Source organism: Camelus bactrianus, chromosome 26 (assembly GCF_048773025.1).
Source record: "Camelus bactrianus isolate YW-2024 breed Bactrian camel chromosome 26, ASM4877302v1, whole genome shotgun sequence".
Lineage (NCBI taxonomy): Eukaryota > Metazoa > Chordata > Mammalia > Artiodactyla > Camelidae > Camelus > Camelus bactrianus.
Window position 1 is genome coordinate 24,842,363 of NC_133564.1, and position 17,990 is coordinate 24,860,352.

At 49.6% G+C, this 17,990-nt stretch overlaps 1 protein-coding gene across 8 annotated transcripts in view; it reads left to right on the top strand.

Annotated features, from left to right (window-relative positions):
- The window catches only part of RBPMS (RNA binding protein, mRNA processing factor), a 158,706-nt gene that overhangs the window by 127,843 nt on the left and 12,873 nt on the right, over positions 1–17,990 (top strand). For 2 of the 8 annotated variants that reach the window (XM_074353545.1, XM_074353543.1), the window contains exons 6-8: positions 3,394–3,524; positions 14,155–14,288; positions 16,152–16,221. In XM_074353545.1, the coding sequence (XP_074209646.1) occupies positions 3,394–3,524; positions 14,155–14,288; positions 16,152–16,221 (335 nt within the window). The other 6 variants (XM_074353550.1, XM_074353547.1, XM_074353549.1 and 3 more) reach the window with 4 other exon arrangements.

The following is a 17,990-nucleotide window of genomic DNA, read 5'->3' on the forward strand; positions in this document are numbered from 1 at the left end:
CACCGTGGGTGCCATGGTGCGGGTGTGGAGATACAGCTTGGGAGCATGGAGGGAATGAACAGCTCTGCCTGAGTTATTTACTGTTCTCCCTGTTTTTTTTTACCTACTGTATTTCCTGAGTCAGACTTTTCAGCAGTTCATCTATGAGGCCATAAAGGTTCACTCACTGGCCCCCTTGGCACTGTAGACACTCCAAGGTACCTTGGCCACTGAAGTCAGTCAAGAGAGCCTGTCCTGTTCCACTCCAGTTGTCTCCTTGTTCTTTGTTTCTTCTCCGCCCTGCTCTGGCTACTCAACTGCCCTCCCTCCCTCTCTCAGATGGGTTTCCAGGAGCTGCAGGAATGAATTCAGACTTCAGAGATTTTGAAGAGGCGCTTACTTTAAAAATTGGTCTCTGGTTGAGGGCATCTGTAGGAGCGGTGTTCAAACTGTTTTCTCTGGACCCCTAGTGTACTTTGGGGACTGTCACGGGCTGAGGTCCTCCAGCCATCCCTGTCACCACCACCAAGTCAATCAAAACAGCTACACTTTTATTAAAAAGGATTCTGGGAACATGCTTGAAGAAAGGTTCCATCGCTTTTATTTTTAACTTTGAAAATGACTGCTCTGAAACACTTGGCTCTGGTTTGAGCCTCCCTTTGCTCAGTTTATTTGGTGCATGTGACAAATACTGTAAGGACTGAGAAATTTTAGATCTAGTTCCTATGGGTATTTCCTAAGTTCCTTTAACAGAGAAAACTGGTATATCTTTAAACAACTTTTGGAATTTTTTGTCGGATAGGATACTGTTTAATACAGAAAGCATTACTGCACAGTAAATGCCAGGCCAAGCCGGCCCAAGGGTGCAGATCTGAGTGAGACCCAGCTCTGACCTTGAGAACGGGCTGTTAGAAACCAGCCTCACTGCCCTCCTCTCCCAGTGCTCTCCAGCACAGAGCATCTCCCCATCGGCACTTTCTCAGCTCATCCTCTTCCTGACCAACCCACTGCGTGCCTCTGGATATTGACAGTATCTCCAGATCCCGTCATATGAGTGGAGGGGGAGATGACGAGATGCAGCAAGGGATTTGTCAAGTGTATGTCCCCCTAACCTCTTTTAGCCCTCTGCCCCACGACCTGACTGTGCTGTTACTCTGCAGCTTGGGGTTTAGGGGATTTGGAAGCAACCCCACCACCACCACCGGCTGCCGCCATTCTGCTGGGCTAGGTTTTGTGCATGTTAATCAGTGAGATGTCTCCAAGCGTCACTGTAGACTCAGTGTGAAATAATGCTTTAGGATAAATGTGGAAATGTCTGGAAGTCATAAATTCCTTCAGACTGAGATCCAAACCCTGACTACCTTATCTCCATGATTTCTCTCTTTAGAATCAGATATCTTAAAAGACAAATTCATTGCATTTTTGAAACTTTCTAAAGGAAGCACCACTGATCGGCCGCAGGCCAAGCACAGCCCCTCTGATGTGCCGGTAGTCTGCTGTCACCGTGCGCTGGACGAGCACAGACTGACAAATTCCTGTGCTGGGTCTTGAGACTCTCTTGACTCTATAAAAAAAGACTCAGAATGTCTTAAAATAGCATGGTAGCTGAAATAACCATAACAGCAACAATAATAGCTTGCCATTCTTGAGAATGGTTGTTTGTTTAAAATCCAGGGCACTGGTTCTGGCAGTGGTCCGTTTCCACGAGCCAGGCTGCCACAACAGTTGCTCTAATGGAAATCATATGGACTCATCGTGGCATGAAACACCGGGGTCTGTCAAGCGTCCTCTTAACCCCTCTGTAAGGAATCTCCTTATAGAGACCAGCTGCCTGCACACGCTAGGACCGGAAGTAGGTGGTGTAGGCCTGATCATCCCAGGGAGGCTGCTGCTGCTGCTGTTTCCCTGTCCAAGTGATAACTAGTTGTCCGCTCCTGGCCTGGACTCCCCAGCCTGGATGCATAAGCAGGCTGCTTTCCCGTCACAGTTCCTGAAGAGGGCACTTGAACTGCCTTGTTGAAGAGGGAGTCGGGTGGCCGGTGAGCACAGTGTGTCACACTGCACTGTCGGGATGCCCGGCTCCCCCTGAAGTATAGTTGTCTGTCCGCCCTGGACTCTCATCCTGTCAGAAGCTCCGGCCACTCTGGCTGCCGCACCCTGCCGTCCACCAGTCCACAGGCTCAGCTGCTTTCCTGTTCCACAGAGCAGTCCCCACGTGACACTCCGCAAAGCTGTCTTCTAGCCCCCTTCCCACACTGAAACCCCGCCCAGAGTCAGAGCTGGGGTGGGGGCACTGAGGGAGACCTGGGATGAGGGCTTGGCCTGGTGGGAACGAGTGAAGTGACTCTGTTGACCCTGGGTCACACGCACTGTAGACTTCTGGAAGGTCCTGAACGGTGGTGTCACTAATGGCTATACTGGGTCACCTTTTGCTGACTCCCTCGAGGGCCTAGGGAGCACCCCGGACTACTTGATTTCAGACTTTGACAAGTGATAAAAGCCAGTATTGAGATTGCTGCTTCACGGGGTCCAGATTCATAACTATTGACTGAAGTTATTTCTGCCTTTGCTGAGACGCTCCCTCATGTGTTTGCTGTTACTTTAATGGGTTGCTTCCTGGTACGTTTTGAGGCCCGGGCACTTGCCCTTCAGTCTGGCAAACTGCAGCTTGACCTGAATGGAATGGGGGCTGCACGAGGAACATCAGACCAGTCAGCTGGCAATATGACTCACTGCTTTCCCCTGGAAAACACAGTCGGTGTAAACAGCAATTGCAAACGGCCTTACTTGTATCTTTGTGGCTCTGAGCTTTAATCAGAACACCCCAGGCTCTTCATTTCCAGTCTCTAAGCTTGTAACGTCTTAAATGCCCTGTCGGCACAGTGTCTGGGCCTCGTGCTTCTAAACAGAACGTGCTTGGTGATCTCGACATTTGTCAGTAGTAATTACGCTGATTAACAGAAGAATCCCACTGTCCTTCTGGTCTGTCAGGGTCCTGCCAGTAAGCCAGTGCTCTCCCAGTGGCTCTGCAGTGGGTTTTCCTGGGATATCGCCTGCTGGCTCTTTTCTTCCCTGTTTCTTCAGAGGGCCACATTTGCTGTTTTGTGCAGGAAATCCCCACTGTTCTTGGGCTCCCCCTGCTACAGTTGGAAAGACATCAGAGTATCCAAGGTGGAGCCCAGGCCTGAGATCTCAGCAGGCCAGACAGGCAGCAGATGCTCGTTGCTGTTTTCATTTTGTATTTACCCTTCCCTTGCTTTGCGTTTGGGGGACCAAAGCCAACAGGTTATCAAAAGAATGAGAAGAATTGGACTTCTGACATTGATTGGGGCTCGGGGTTATTGGGTGTTTTGTTTCTGATTTGAAAGCAGCTGTTTGGTAACCACTAACTCTTCCCTTATTCTTTTCTTGCAGATGAGCTCACAGTGCCTGCACTTTACCCCAGTAGCCCTGAAGTGTGGGCCCCGTACCCTCTGTACCCAGCGGAGTTAGCGCCTGCTCTACCTCCTCCTGCTTTCACCTATCCCGCTTCACTGCATGCCCAGGTAATTTATACCCAGCGGCCACGACTTCACTCACTCCACCACCAGTCCTTTCAAACCTGGTTCCCCAGAGCACACCATACAACTAACACCTATCCAGCTAACAGATCCACCTTCAAGAGATTACTGATTCCCTCTAAATCAAGCTGACACTCCTCCGGGACTCATGAGGACCATCTGACAGCAATGATATCACCCACTGCCTGATGTTTGCCCGAAACAACACCTCTCTCTTCCTTAATGATCTCACCCTCATATCACACACGAGAGACCGGGCCCGGTGACCTCCCCAGCTCCCAGCTGGCTAGCGGGCGTCGCCCGAGCGTAGACCTGTGTGCCTTGTGTGGACGGGCTGCAGCGGGAGGCGTGCACTTGTCACAGGGCCTACGTGTGTGTGTGTGTTTCTGTGTGTGTGTGTTTCTGTGTGTTTCTGTGTGTTGAGGGATTTCCACTCTCGTGTTCTGTGAGATCCAGTGACAGAGGGGAAAGTTGGGAGGACTGTGTGCTATCATACGCATGTTAAAGAAAAGGTAAGGGTTCCTTTTTTCCAGTTTTAAGAGACCCTGCAGGATAGAAGTTACAGTATAGTGTCTTAAATGTAATCATAGGTCAAGATAGAGGTCTCTCTTCTGACCAGCTTGCTTTCTTAGTTAAGAATAGCCTGAGTTTTCTAAACAAACTCCCTTGTGTCTTCACAAAGATTACTGTCTACGTACCAATCCTTTCTCCTCCCTTGGGAAAAAAAGTTTCTGTTAGCTTTACTTTTAGTACAAGGAGTAGTAATCAGTGTGAAGATTCAGAGTGATGGTCAGTAGCGAAAAAAAGGAAAAGAAAGGCAGTGTAGCTTTCATTTGTCTGACTGCAAGTGTAATTCCTGGAAGCAGGAAAACCTGGTTTTGATAAGTTGTCATCCTGGAAAGGTGGTAGTTTTGTTTGTTTTGCTTAGTGTTTATTTACAAGTCTGGATGAAATAAATAGCTTCCCAGAAAACTCTTAAAACTCTCTGGCTTAAAACTCTTGTATGTTGTACAGAACTTACTGTGTTATATAAGACACCTGCAGGCAGCCCCAGCGAGCATTCTCGCAGGCTGTGGGGTCAGTTGTGGTGTTAGCTGGACACCCGTCCATTCCGTTTCAGCTGAGTTGTCAGTGCTCCGTGTGTGCACGGACAGCTCAGCTTCCCGGGCACCATGCAGGCAGACTACAGAGAGAAGGCCTTGGTGCCTGGGCCCCGAAGTGATTACCCTCGGTGTTGGGAGAAGTGGGTAGAAAGTAGTACCAGTAGTGGTGTAGGTGGTGGTGGTGAGAGTTCTTGGCACAGAAAACAGAGCAGCAGGGTTCTTCTGAGGCTGATCACCCAGTTTCTAGATTCACTGTGCTTTTTGCTTTCCTTCCCTGCTGCTTTTCCCACCTTTGTCCATGTCAGCGTGTGGTTACCCTTGCAGGTAGCAGGGGAGGGAGGAGAGAGAGTAAACCTGCAGGTACCCTCGTCTGAGGTCTCAGAATGTTCGTAGTGGCCTCAGAGATAACTCTGTAGATGCTGTGGAGCAGCTCAAAAAGTCCCGTCTGTTGTGGCCCAGCCTCGCCATCTGTGGGCATGTGATCCACCTCTTCCTCTTCCTGGACTGCCTAGATACAGATCAGTTGACATTTGAGACAAATGTTCATAATACCATGAAATGGTGCCAAGTTGGCATAATCGTCTAAATATCCATGGCTTTGGTTAATCAGCAGCAAAGCCTTTCACCATTGCCCTGAAGAGGCAAGAATTGACAATGGCCAGAAAGGACCGGCAATGGTGGCTTTTGGCCGTGACATCTGGGTAATTTGCCCTTGCTTCATTCATATTACGGATGAAATCAAAAGTCATTCTGGGGAATATGGTGGGAGAAGGAGCTGAAAAGTCTTAAGAGATTAGAAAGCCCAGGCCATTTGTGAGAATGGATGGTGAGAGACAGTGCCAAGATTAGATGGACTCAACCATTATGCCTTAATGGGATGGACTGCCCATGGTAGCACCCTCCCTGTGTGCTCATCTTTGATTGTGAGACTTCCCAGCCTGGAATCCACTTGGCACCGCCACGTCGGTCCTAGAGTTGGTGGGACTCTCATCTTACCAGTGAGATCCTTGTGCTCAACCCCACTTCTTGTCTGGGGTCATTCCCAGTGCAAGCTTGGGTTCTGTATCCTAAAGACTGGTGAACAAATATGGTTACTTAAATGTCTTTGTTCAATATGAGAATCATAGAATGAACTGGGAGAGGCTTTACAGATCAGCTGGTCTGACCCATTTTACAGATGAGGAAACAGACCGGAGAAGATGGAGAGTTACCCAAAGTCGCAAGTGTCTCTGCCATGACTAGAGCCAGGTCACCTGACTCCCAGCTCTTTCCACACTTCAGTGCTGGCTCACCAAAGACTAATTCTTTGATGGAATTTTGGGAAGGCCTTCCTCCAGTGACTCCTTGGATCTTTCTTCTCTAAGTAGATGAGAAGCCTGTAAGAAGAGACTTGGAGGCAGAGACAAGGGAATCAGAACTTAACCTTCACCCAAAGGGCCTAAGAGAATTTTTATTAACTGGAGGTAGAGCAGAGGGGAGACCAAAATGGAGCATCCCGTTAGTGGATAATTCCGTTTTTGTTTTGGAAGTCTTATTATATGTCTTTGGAGAAGCTTTTAATTTTGCTTTTCTTAGCAATGTTGTGCTCTGTTTTGAGACATGGATTTTTTTTTTCTTCTAGTGTTTCTCTCCTGAGGCAAAGCCCAACACACCTGTCTTTTGTCCACTTCTCCAGCAAATTAGATTTGTCTCTGGGAATGTGTTTGTAACATATCAACCTACTGCAGACCAGCAGAGGGAGCTCCCATGTTGAATTTGCTTGTTAGCTATTTTTCCCCCTTTTGCAAAAACTATTTCTTGGTAACATTTGAGAGATTTCAATAAAAATTTTAATTAGAGCAAAAATGATCTCAAGTAGACTGCAGCGTTTTGTTTTTGTGGTGATGTGATTTTGGAGATGTTATCTCTTAAGATTTTGGTAGAACTGGGCCCATGACACTAAATATACATGATATGAGAGCCGGACTCGAAGCACCCTGGGGAGGCTTGTCCAGAGCCGAGGCCTCGCTGCTGCTGCTTGTATCTTCTTAGGCTCCTGAACCATCAAGAGCTTCGTATTAGAAGAGTCTCATTCTAGCATCCATGAGTCACATCTGCCAGGAGATCTCACTTCAACAGGGTGGATGTGTTTTCCAGTCTGTCTGGTCGAGAACGAGGACCCAGGAGACAGAAGCTGTCATTGAAAAGGAGTTGCATCTTATGTCTACTTCTGCCCAGCTTCATTATGAGGTCTTTCTTTGCCTCAATCTCTGAGTTGAAGATGCTTATTTGACATCAGATCCCCCTTTTAAAGAACTTCTGGATAATTCTTAAAAATTATGAGGCAGGGAGCAGGACTATAAGCCTCAGAACTGCCTTATTATTTTAGAAGTGGAAGAACAACTTGGTGCAGCAAACATCTGATTTCGAAGATCATTAACAATCTAAGAAATGATCGTCCTTACTTTCACCGTCCTTGGTATTTGAAATGTATTAAATATGGTATGCGAGTCACTGAACAGGAGAGGAAGGTTTCGTCTGTGAGCTGTAGGAAAGTTATACTCAGAAGAGAACATACGGACAGCCCCTCTCACCTCGTATTCACACAGCTCGGCTCTAAGTCTGGGTTCATCTTTGCCTTTAGTCTTGCTGCTGACAGGGCGGAGAGAAAGTTAAAGTGCACTGTCCTCACTGCCTCCTAGAAACAGTACTGTGTACCCCTAACCAGAGCCACACTGTTGGGCCAGAAACTTTGCAGGTAAGTAGGACTGAGAGAGCAAGTCCTGGTTGCCTGTTTCTCCCACAGAGGCCTCATCTGCCCTGAGCAACAGCAGGTCTCCCCCCAGCGCTGCTGGGCCGCTGATGACTGGGACACATCACCTGCCTGTAAACAAAAGGTTTTAAAATCACAACACAGACTTCCCAGGGCAAGACCTGCCCCTTGGGAGGTCCCTTGTGACACACTGGAAAAACTTTAAAGGTTAAACCCAAAATAAATGCAAGAGTGGACCATGGGAAAAGAGACATAGGCAGACTGGGAAGAGAGGTCCCCGGGGAGAGATGGGCCTAGGGTGGGCTGTGGGTGGCCTAACTGCTGGGCTCCCACCCCCCACCCCTTCCCCATCCAGGCATCTACTGAGCAGCGCTGTGCGACTTTGGAGAGCTGCATTTGTAAATTTTTTTAAAAAGCTAATCTCATTAAGCATCTCCTCTGTCAAATTGTGCCCCACAGAGAATACTGAGATAAAGGAGACAGGAGAACATCGGCTTTGGCGTGGGTCTGACCTACAGCCACAGACAGTGCACGCGAGTGTCTGGAGGGAAGCGGGGAGCAGGCAGGTGTGAGTGTGGACTCAGGCCGGCAGCGATACTTCCTGCCCAGGCATGTGTTGGGACTCACACGAGAAGGACTTCTGTTCAGAAGGCGGTAGCCAGGGCTGTAATGGTGACTGGACCGTAGTGGGACCCTGACCAAGCCCCCGGGAGGCAGCTGCAGCCCCTCACCAGCCAGGAGATTGGGCCTTGCTTCTGTGCCTCACACACAGCATCTGCTCTTAACTCTTGACATCCTCATTCTTGGGGCTCGGCCTTCACAAAGGTGCATTGTCTGCCTTCAGCCTGGGGCTGTGACTGTCCGGGGAACCACAGCTTTGAAGGACTGCAGTGTTGCCTTTGAGGCAGTACAGCTCACGGATCTGAATTGTTTCCAGGTAGAAACAGAACTACTACTTCTCCGACGTTTCCCTTTCCCTCTAAATCTGCAGCTCCGTGACAGTCAGGCTGGGAGGAGGAACCACCGCTTGGTACTCCATCTCCTGAGCACACTGGCCTTGTCTAGTTCCCTGTTTTGTTTGGCTTTCTGGTCACCTAGGAGCATCTGGCTTAACTCCCATCAGAGACTGGGGGCAGGCAGGCCAGGCCAGGCACTCTCAGCACCGGCCTCCTGTGAACCTGGGACCCCCCCCCCCTTCCTTTCCCGGTCCCCTTCCTGGGCTCTTTCCCTGCCAATCCCACGAGGCCTGGCCTGGGCTGGGACTGGAGTTCTCCTGGGGCTGCCTGGTCAGACGCGGGCTCTGCCGTTGATAAGCTGTGGGACCTTCACTGAACAAGTTCCTTAACCTCAAGTGGGGCTAGTAATCCCTCATGTAGCGGGCGCCCTTGGCCCTTCAGAGAGCGCCTGGCAGACAGTAAGAGCTTAGTGCTGGCCTTTTACAGAGCATTTGAATCTTCAAGAAGGAAGCCCAGGACAAGCTCCCCACGGGGCTGTGATAGTTGAGACACTGAGAACATGGATCACGTCCTGATGACACTGACGGGGCTGCAGAGTCCTCATGGCTGCAGCCAAGTCAGAGGCCAGAGGCTGGAAAGAATGAGGAGCAGGTGAGCAAAGCGAGACATCAAATGACAGCCACCACCATCACCAAGTGACGGCACCTGCCTTGCACCCCGCATCCGCCGGGTGGTCTCTGCAGCTTGTCCTGGCACCAGGACCCCCTGGAGGAAGTCTCCCCTGAGGCCAGGCCTGGACACGCCCCTCAGAAGAAAGCCTGCCCTGACAGGAAACAGATCAAGAGTGGGAAACAGCTGAATTCTCAGAGATAACAGATGGTTCGTGTGTGTGCCTTTACTCAAACCCATTGTCCCTGAACTCTCCAGCTGCTGATCACCCAGCCCTTTCCTCCTGGGCATTCTAGCTCATTCTTCTCACAGTCCTTCCACCAGGACTCTGCCCAGCCCCATTTCCAGGCTGTGGGTTACATTTTGTGTCTTAGGGAGATGATTTTCTTCACAGTCCTGTGGCTGAACCCCAGGGGAGCCCACTTCTGGCCAAGCAAATACCCTGTTTATCTTCTTGCGTCCTTCTGTCCGTCCCTTCCCCCACCTTCTCTGCTTTTGGTATTTGGAGAACTAAGGAGCTCCTTAGTAAGGCAGAGACAAACCTTTGTCCTGTCCTCACTGGCCCCTCAGAAGCAGTCTGCAGTCCTTCTTCCAGAGCCCTTGGGCCAGAGCTGCTACTGAGGCCCAGATGTCCCTCTCCAGGGCAGCTTTCAGCAACAGCTGTGCAGAGAGACCCGTCAGCCCCCAGTGGAACTAACCACTGCCGGGACTGAGAGAACAGCTCAGGGGGCCTCCTCCTGACTGGGGGGCACCAGGATTGCCTTCATTGGCTGCGCTGTGTTTTGCAGGTTTCCTAAGCACGTTCCATTTTCTCCTTGGTAAGGCTAATCTCACTAGATCCTGTGTCTGTTCCCGGACATCACTAGCAGTGAGAGCCCTTCACTGAGTCTCACCCGTAAGCACTGTTCGCGAGTCCACTGCTTTGGGATTACTAACAATGGTGTGGTCCCCCCATCACAACAGGACAGGTGGTGCCAAGAGCTGGCACATAACTGGGACTCAGTGTTTAAAATCAGACAGGCCAGGTTTTAATGAGAATTTCCACCCATTCTTCTAACTTTGGAATTTTAGGCAAATTTTTTTTAACCTCACTGAGCCTCAGTTTCTTCATCTATCACTTATTTCATGGGGTTATTTTGGGGGAAAGAGTGAAATGCGTGGCATGGTGTAATTACTGTTAAACGAGCTTTTCCGTTTCCTTTTTGGAGTAGGAGGTGGTCAGAACCCCAGGCATGGCCCAGGGGCTCCTGAGCCCTCCCTTTGTAGCTTAAGGAGCAGTTAGGATGCAGGGACTCAGGACAGCACCCTGCCAGGAGAGACCTAAGGCCCCAAGGCAGGCTTTTTCCTTTGGTCAAGGGGAGAAGCGGCTAATGCCAGGGCAAAATGGGCGTCTTTGGTAGGAAGAGGCACCTAGATACCGCCGGGAAGAATGTGAAGTCTAACTGCTTTGTAGCAAGTTTACAAAGAAACTTTGGAATTATAACATGTAGCCTTCATAAAAGAAAAGTGAACTTCTCCTTGAAGAAAACGAATTGTGACAGGGGTAAAAAGGAAAATCGACTCCAAATGGGATCATGTTTTATTCAGGGTTTGTGCTGCCAGTGGGGAAGGCCAGAACTCGGTGACAGGATGGGAAAGTGGGACACCCCAACTTCAGGACTCATCCGCTCTGCCACGAAGTGCTTCTCGCTCCACTGAGCGCAGTTCTTGGAGACCTCTAATGGCCCTTGATAACAAACATAGTTAAAAATTAACAGACTGACAAAATTAAATATGGATGACAAGCAACCACTGTGGACTTAATCTGACACAGGGTGTTACACGCTTGGGTGCCCTCAACCTGAGTGGTGTCTTGAGTGAACTTCTGTGATGTCTGAGCACATTTCACATGCCTGACAGGGAAAGAGTCGCTCAGGAGAGAAAATTATCCCTACAGGTTTATGTTTAATTAAGCCCAGCCTTGAGTGGTCTTAGCAAGAGGTGTTCACAGGCCTGGGGCCTTGTTTTGGGGTGTAGACCCAGGTGCTGCCTGGTCTCGGACCTCAGCCACATCTCCCCATGAAGACTGGGAGGCCATGTGGGGTCACAGGGCTGCGCTGGAACAGGGCCTTCTCCCGCCAGGACTTGCTTGCTCACCTCCTTCCCAGCTGCTGGGATGGGTCAGATGGCAGACCTCACCTTTGGACTAGTTCACGTAAATCTTGACGTTCTGCCTGGGTAATGGAAACCTGTCTCGTTACCCTAGGCAAGGAAGATTAGGTGTTAAGTAAGTAGCAGAGAAAGCTGATTGCATTTCGTGTCTGTGTCTAAGAAAGAGAAAGAGTATGAGTGGGTGGGTGGGGGGATGTTCCTTTAGAGAGTAATCCTCATGGGTCTCATTTCTTGAAGGAGAGAAATTCCTGAAAAGTGTTCTTCCAGTTGTGGCGAATGCTATATTAGAAATGGGGATGGTTGCTATTTAAAAGAGCTCTGTAATTAGTCCCATAAAGAGGATGATTTTTTGTGTGTGTGTTGCAAATCATCACTCCAGTCTATTTGGTGAGTTTGGAGTTTCTTGGACCAGAGTATGATTCTGGCTTGGCAGCCTCTCCTCAGCCTGGCAGCCCTCAACAGAGTTCGCTGTGGGACCTGACCTGCTTTATTTGGTGATCCTGCTGAAGAGCGGATCCTTAGATCTGAAGTCGCTCGGAGTTGATTATAATTAAATAATGTGTGAGTGGCTGGTGGCCGTTGGCTCAATGCTGGGAAGGCCCTGGCAGGATATCTTGGGGACAGTGGTAGAAACCTGCCTAAGAATATCCATGCCTTAAAAAGGAGAGAGCTTGGTTCTGAATATGGTGCTGGGAAGTCTGCTTTCTGGTAGAGCACCTGCATTAGGAGAGGTAAGAACATCTTCGCGCTCCTCGTAGATTAGACATCAGGGTGCCAGCTGGTCGGGCAGTCTTCCAGCTCTAATTAGTTCCATTACGAGCTGGGAACTTGGATGTCGTGTTGGCGTGCCTCAGCCTCCTGGATCCACGTCTCCACTGGAAGGGGCATTCCAGACCAACATTTCTCAACACCTACAGGTATTAATAGCTGTTATATAATAAAAAAGATTCTGTGGTCAGGTAAACTTGGGAAAGCCAGGGTTAACTCAAGGCAAGCAGCTTCTCAGAGCCTTTAATGTACTAAGGGGTGTCTAGAATCTGCTGAGGCTGCATTTTTCTCAAACATACTCCACTCTAGAGCATCTCCTCTTCTGTTCACATTTTTGGAAACCTCGTTCAAGAGCAGTGTCTCAAATGTGAGCATATATACGCGTCTTCATCACCTGGAGGGCTTGTGAAATGCAGATCCCTGGGCTCTACCCTTCAGTTTCTGCGTTTCTGACATGTCTCCAGGTGCTGATGGTCAGGGGCCACACTGAGAACCACTGGTCTAGATTTATCCCTTTATTCCACAGAGAAGGAAGTAGCTACACTAAGGGGTATTTGTTAATATTAGCTGCTGTGAATTAAGCCAGCTACCTAATGAGCTCTTCTGTTTCTAAAGGCATGTGGGATGATGAGCCTCGGTTACTAGGAAGGGGAGAGTATAATTGCAAATAATGACTCTCGGTGCTTTCCACTGTGCTGCTGGAAAACCGCTGTAGCAGGGCTGGAGGATAAGGCAGGGCATCCAGCCTGGAGCCCAGTCAAGGTCTTCCTGGCCTTGGCAACACTACTGGGAATGTGAAGTCTGTATGTATTTTAATCCTCTGGGCCTTATTTTCCTCATCTATAAATGGAAGAGGATGGCAATTATTTTTACGGATACCTAGTCCTCTGTCTGGCATTCCACTTTATTTTTGCTCTGGGTTATTTCTTTTTCTGGGTGCTCTCCTGTCTAGTCTGTCACCATTCACAGGAGTCACTGGTCCCATGCTGAGGTGCTGGAGATTTCAGTGTGACCCTTGCAGGGCCACTGCATTTGAGAGTATTCCTGAGGAAGTGCAATAGTGGACTCCCGGACAGTGTGGCCCCTGCACAGTGAATTTTAACAGTAATAACTGTCAGCATTACTAAGTTCTAGCAGAGACGCGTCCCAGGTCTTCTGTGGGGTTTGTTGACCTATATGTCACAATCTGTGTGATGTGCTTAGCAGTCTCTGACACATATATATTATGTTAGAGGTTCTTAGGGGACTTCAGAAGCTCCCAGCATTGCATGCAAGGTTGTGAGCGTGCAGTTGTGTATCTGTGATTGAGTACACGTGCGTTTTTCTGCAGACAGGACCACTGCGTTACAAGGAAGGTCACCCATGTAGACTTAATGCCTGCTGAATTGTTCCTGGAGCCGGAGTCAGGGAACCATGGTTTCCTTGGTGTTTGTGATGCACCTAAAGCAGCCCCTAGGCAATGGTCAGAGTGGCCACGAGTGACCTCAGGCCAAAAACAACAGCAGAACAGGTGGCCTTTTTCTTTTTCCTGGAGAACCACAGGGATGAGCACCAAAGAGCTTGTTCCCTGGGGTTGGCTGCCTGGGCTAAGGTGTGTCCCTGGGAGCTCAGCTCACTGCCCTCTGCTGGCAGGTGGGTGCAGCTGCGCCTCTTAGAGTTGGAGGGAGGCAGCCTTGGGAGTCTGGGTCGCGGTGAGCAGTGTGTCTTAGCCTTGGGGCACCAGAGGGATGGATTTCAGGGCCTGCTTTTACTTCATTGCCAAGACATCCTCCCTGAGAATCAGCCAGCAGGCTGAATTCACCCTGGCTCAGAATCCACCTGTCACCTGGATTGCTCAAGTCATGTGGCTCAGGCTGACTGCAGTGCTCTGACCCCGCACCACAGGCGCGTGTGCACCTGAGAGAGCTCGAGGGCTGTGTGCAGGGGACAAGGCGCGGGTGCGGGAGAGGCAGGCACAGAGGCTGGAGTGGGTGCCGGGAGATGAGGGCCTTCCTTCTCGCAGTCACCTTCACTGAAGCAGGAATCATGCCATCCACTCTGCGCTCTCCCCTCCCCGATCAGCCTCCCTCTCCCCGCGTCTCCTCTGTGAAACACCAACGTGTCTTGGCCTCCTTGGGCTCAGCACCCCAGCCCCACACCCAGGCAGCACCAGCCGCCACACTGCGCTCCCCCGACCCTGACGCACTCGGACCCATCCCCTTCCACTGTGTGTTTAGGTTCCCAGCCCCACACCTGCCACAGGGCTGTGCCCCGGGCCCATCCTTTACCTCCTGTCTCAGGAAGGCAGCTCCAACTCTGCCCTTTGCTTAGTGAGCAAGTGGACTCAGATGCACAAAGCCATAAGCCATGGGTAGGTATGAGTTTTTTCTTTGAGTCTGTTTCTCTGTTTTCCTCCCCTCCCTTCTGCCCTCTCCCTCTCTGCCCTTGTACTTGACCCCCTCTCGCCCTTTCCATCCTCCTGCCTCCCACATTTCCCCTCTTTATTTCTCTCCTTTGTCCTGCATACCCCCCCCCCAATTCCCAGGGTGACATGTTTTTAGCCTATCTGCTTGTGACATTTTTGGTCCCTTGTCTTCAAAATTGCCATGAGGGTGGAAACAGCTCTGGCTCAGCCGTAAATGAGCTTCAGTACCTCCCGAGGAATACAGCTCTGCCCTCTCAGAATATGGGGGCCCCACTCTGGCTGGTAATCTGATTTCTAGTAATACCTGATGTGCTCCTCTGGTGAGACTACTGCACAGCGGGCCCAAGGGGTTCCCCAAGGTGTGGAGCCCCGGCGAGGCAGAAGCTCAAAATACATCCTTGGTCCTTTAAAGCCCCTATTTCCTGGGTGAGTGAGGCCAGAGTCCCCCAGGTGGCCCCTCATGGTGCAGTAACAGCCACTCCGTGAAGGAGGCCCACAGGGTAGAAGGGAACTCCGGGGACTTCTGCACCAGTACCCCAGGGGTACTGTGTGGGCTCTCTAGGACTCACTCCTAGACAGCCCAGCTCTTAGAATCAAGTCAGAACTAGTGGGGGCTCAGCTCTGGATTCTGACCAGCCCTGACCCCACTGGGTTCTATGACCATAGTGGATGTCATTCAGAATACCCAGACCTCAACTGACTTCCCCTCCTGTACAAATCAGGTAAGAAGAGGCAGAAGGTCTCCGTCAGTGCCTCAGGCCCCTCGCATCTCTGTTTCAGCCAGATTGCTGCTTCATCTGTTTATGCTTTGGAGACAGTAGTAAGATCCCTCGTGAAGAAAGTGGTGTGCTAAGGAATTTACTAAATCACTGACGTTGACTGTTAGGCTAAAATTCCTCCCAGCATTGCATTCTACTCCAGAAAGGTTTTGACCTGACTGGTTTGGACCAAACCCAGATAAGGAGCAGTCTTTCTCCTGCCACGCTGGGGAGGATGCCACCTCCTCGCAGGGCCATCCGGCCCTCTGCTGTGCAGCCTCCCCTTGGCTGTAATTTGCTCACCCTCCCTGTTCCCAGCACTGCTACCTGTGCCGCTTATCGGCTGGGGGGAGGCCGTCCCTCCTCAGTGTCAGGGGAAGCAGCAGTAAACAGGCACGTCCTGCCTGTCTGAAGGCAAGGCTGACGGTGCCAGTAGACGGACTTCTGTTAGAGCCAAAGTACACTTGTCCTTTTGTTTCTTCTTTCACATATTCCTCAGTGTGGGACAGAGAACAGCCTGCCAGGTACACAAAGCATCACAGGGCCCCAGACACCCCAGTGCCAAGAGGCCAGGATGGAGCAGAATCTCACAGCCAGGAGTCCTGGCCAGACCTGCAGTGTGGATGGTGTCATGACCGTCCCTTTATCAAAGCAGATACATGTTTCTACATCTTGCTTAGAAAACCATTAGGCAGCCTGTCCCCTGGCCTAGGTGTTGCCAAACGGGTGTGGAAAAGGGGGCTGGGACAGATTTCAGCCCAGCAAGAGCTGGTAGCAGAAGGAGGGTGGGAGCAAGGGAGCTGCCGGGCCTTGGGCGCTCTCTTGAGAACGGGGGTCCTATATTCAAAAAGGGGTTTCGGGGGATTTCTCACAATGCTGCACTGACGCTTTTCAGCCCCTGGGGGTTGAGCTGCCCGCGGTCAAGGCTGAAGGGGCACCGTCTTGTCTCGGAACAGCGTAGAGGGCAAACATCCCGGCAGGATGCCCAGTGAGGAATGGGATGTCCCCTGGGAGCCCTGGTTCACAGCTTTCTCCCCACATGTCTTTCCAGATGCGCTGGCTCCCTCCCTCCGAGGCTACTTCTCAGGGCTGGAAGTCCCGTCAGTTCTGCTGAATACTGTGTAAGTACGCAATAAGGTTCAATGAGAGCTGGGTCCGGTGTGTGGACAAGCCCAGGCCAGGGTGAGATTTGGTCAATGGCAGCTGTCACCCTGCCTCAGCACCCACACCTTCTGCACCTCCCGGGGTTGTCCAAGGGCACTGCACTCATCGGAAGAACTGCTTTGTGTGTCTCTTCCAAGAGGCTTTCACTTGGGACTGACAGAGACGTGAGGGATGCTACTGGTTTGAGCCTAACTTAGGAAACGATCCTGGACTTCCCACTTTATTAAATAAGCAGTTTGTGCTAGTTTCTGTAGAAACAGGCGTCAGAAAATTACGTGATTATAGTTCACCTGCTGCCAATGTTGAACACAAACCTTCCTCAAGTTACAAGCGTGAGTAATCTACTCACAGACGTAGTGCTTCAGTGTGGGAGTCTCAGATTGCCCGCACTGACTTCCCCGCACACCTGTGTGTATGTTAGAACTTTGGAGAGGTTCTCATCTTCCCAAAACACCTAATGTTTCTACTGAAGGCAGACTGTGCTGTTTACAGTAGGCTTTCCTTAAATTTTCTTGAGGGAAGCAATATCCTACATTGGCATCTTTGCCATTTTATCATAGGCCTAACCTTGCTTCAGAGAACTACCTTATGATTTTTTTTCCCTAGGAATGTAGAATTTCTGTAAAATCCCAAACGCATTCTTTAATTCAGTGTCTTGCCCGAGTTTCAGTTAAGTACAAAACACTGGGTTTTTTTGTTTGTTTTTATTATTGAAGTACCGCCCGTTACAATGTGTCAATTCCTGGTGTACAGCATAATGTCTCAGTCATGCATATACGTACATATATTCGTTTTCACTTTTTTCATTAAAGGTTATTATGAGATGTTGAACATGGTTCCCTGTGCTATACAGCAGAAACTTTTTAACCTGTTTTTATATATAGTGGCTAACATTTGTAAATCTCAAACTCCCGAATTTATCCCTTCCCATCCACTTTGTCTAATAACTGTAAGATTATTTACTATGTCTGCAAGTCTGTTTCTGTTTTGTAGAAGAGTTCATAGTGTCCTTTTCTTCCTTTTTGATTCCACATGAGTGATATCATATGGCATTTTTCTTTCTCTTTCTGGCTTACTTCACTTAGAATGACAATTTCCAGGTCCTTCCATGTTGCTGCAAATAGCATTATTTTATTCTTTTTTTTATGGCTGAGTAGTAATCCATTGTATAAACATACCACAACTTCTTTATCCAGTCATCTGTCAATGGACATTTAGGTTGCTCCCATGTCTTGCCTATTGTAAATAGTGCTGCTCTGAACATTGGGTGCATGTATCTCCTTGAATTAAGGTTCCCTCTGGATATATGCCCGGGAGTGGGATTGCTGGATCATGTGGTAAGTCTTTATTTTTAGTTTTTTGAGGAATCTCCATACTGTTTCTATAATGGCTGCACCAAACCATATTCCCACCGGCAATGTAGGAGGGTTTCCTTTTCTCCACAGCCTCTCCAGCGTTTATCTTTGGTGGACTTTTTAATGATGGCCATTCTGACTGGTGTGAGGTGATACCTCATTATAGTTTTGATTTGCATTTGTGCATATTGGCCATTCATACGTCTTCACTGGAGAATTGCTTGTTTGGGTCTTCTGCCCATTTTTGGATTGGGGTTTCTTTTGTTAGTAAGTTGTATGAGCTGCTTATATATTCTGGAAATTAAGCCTTTGTCAGCTGCATCATTTGCAAATATTTTTTCCCATTCCGTAGGTTGTCACTGTTTTGTTTA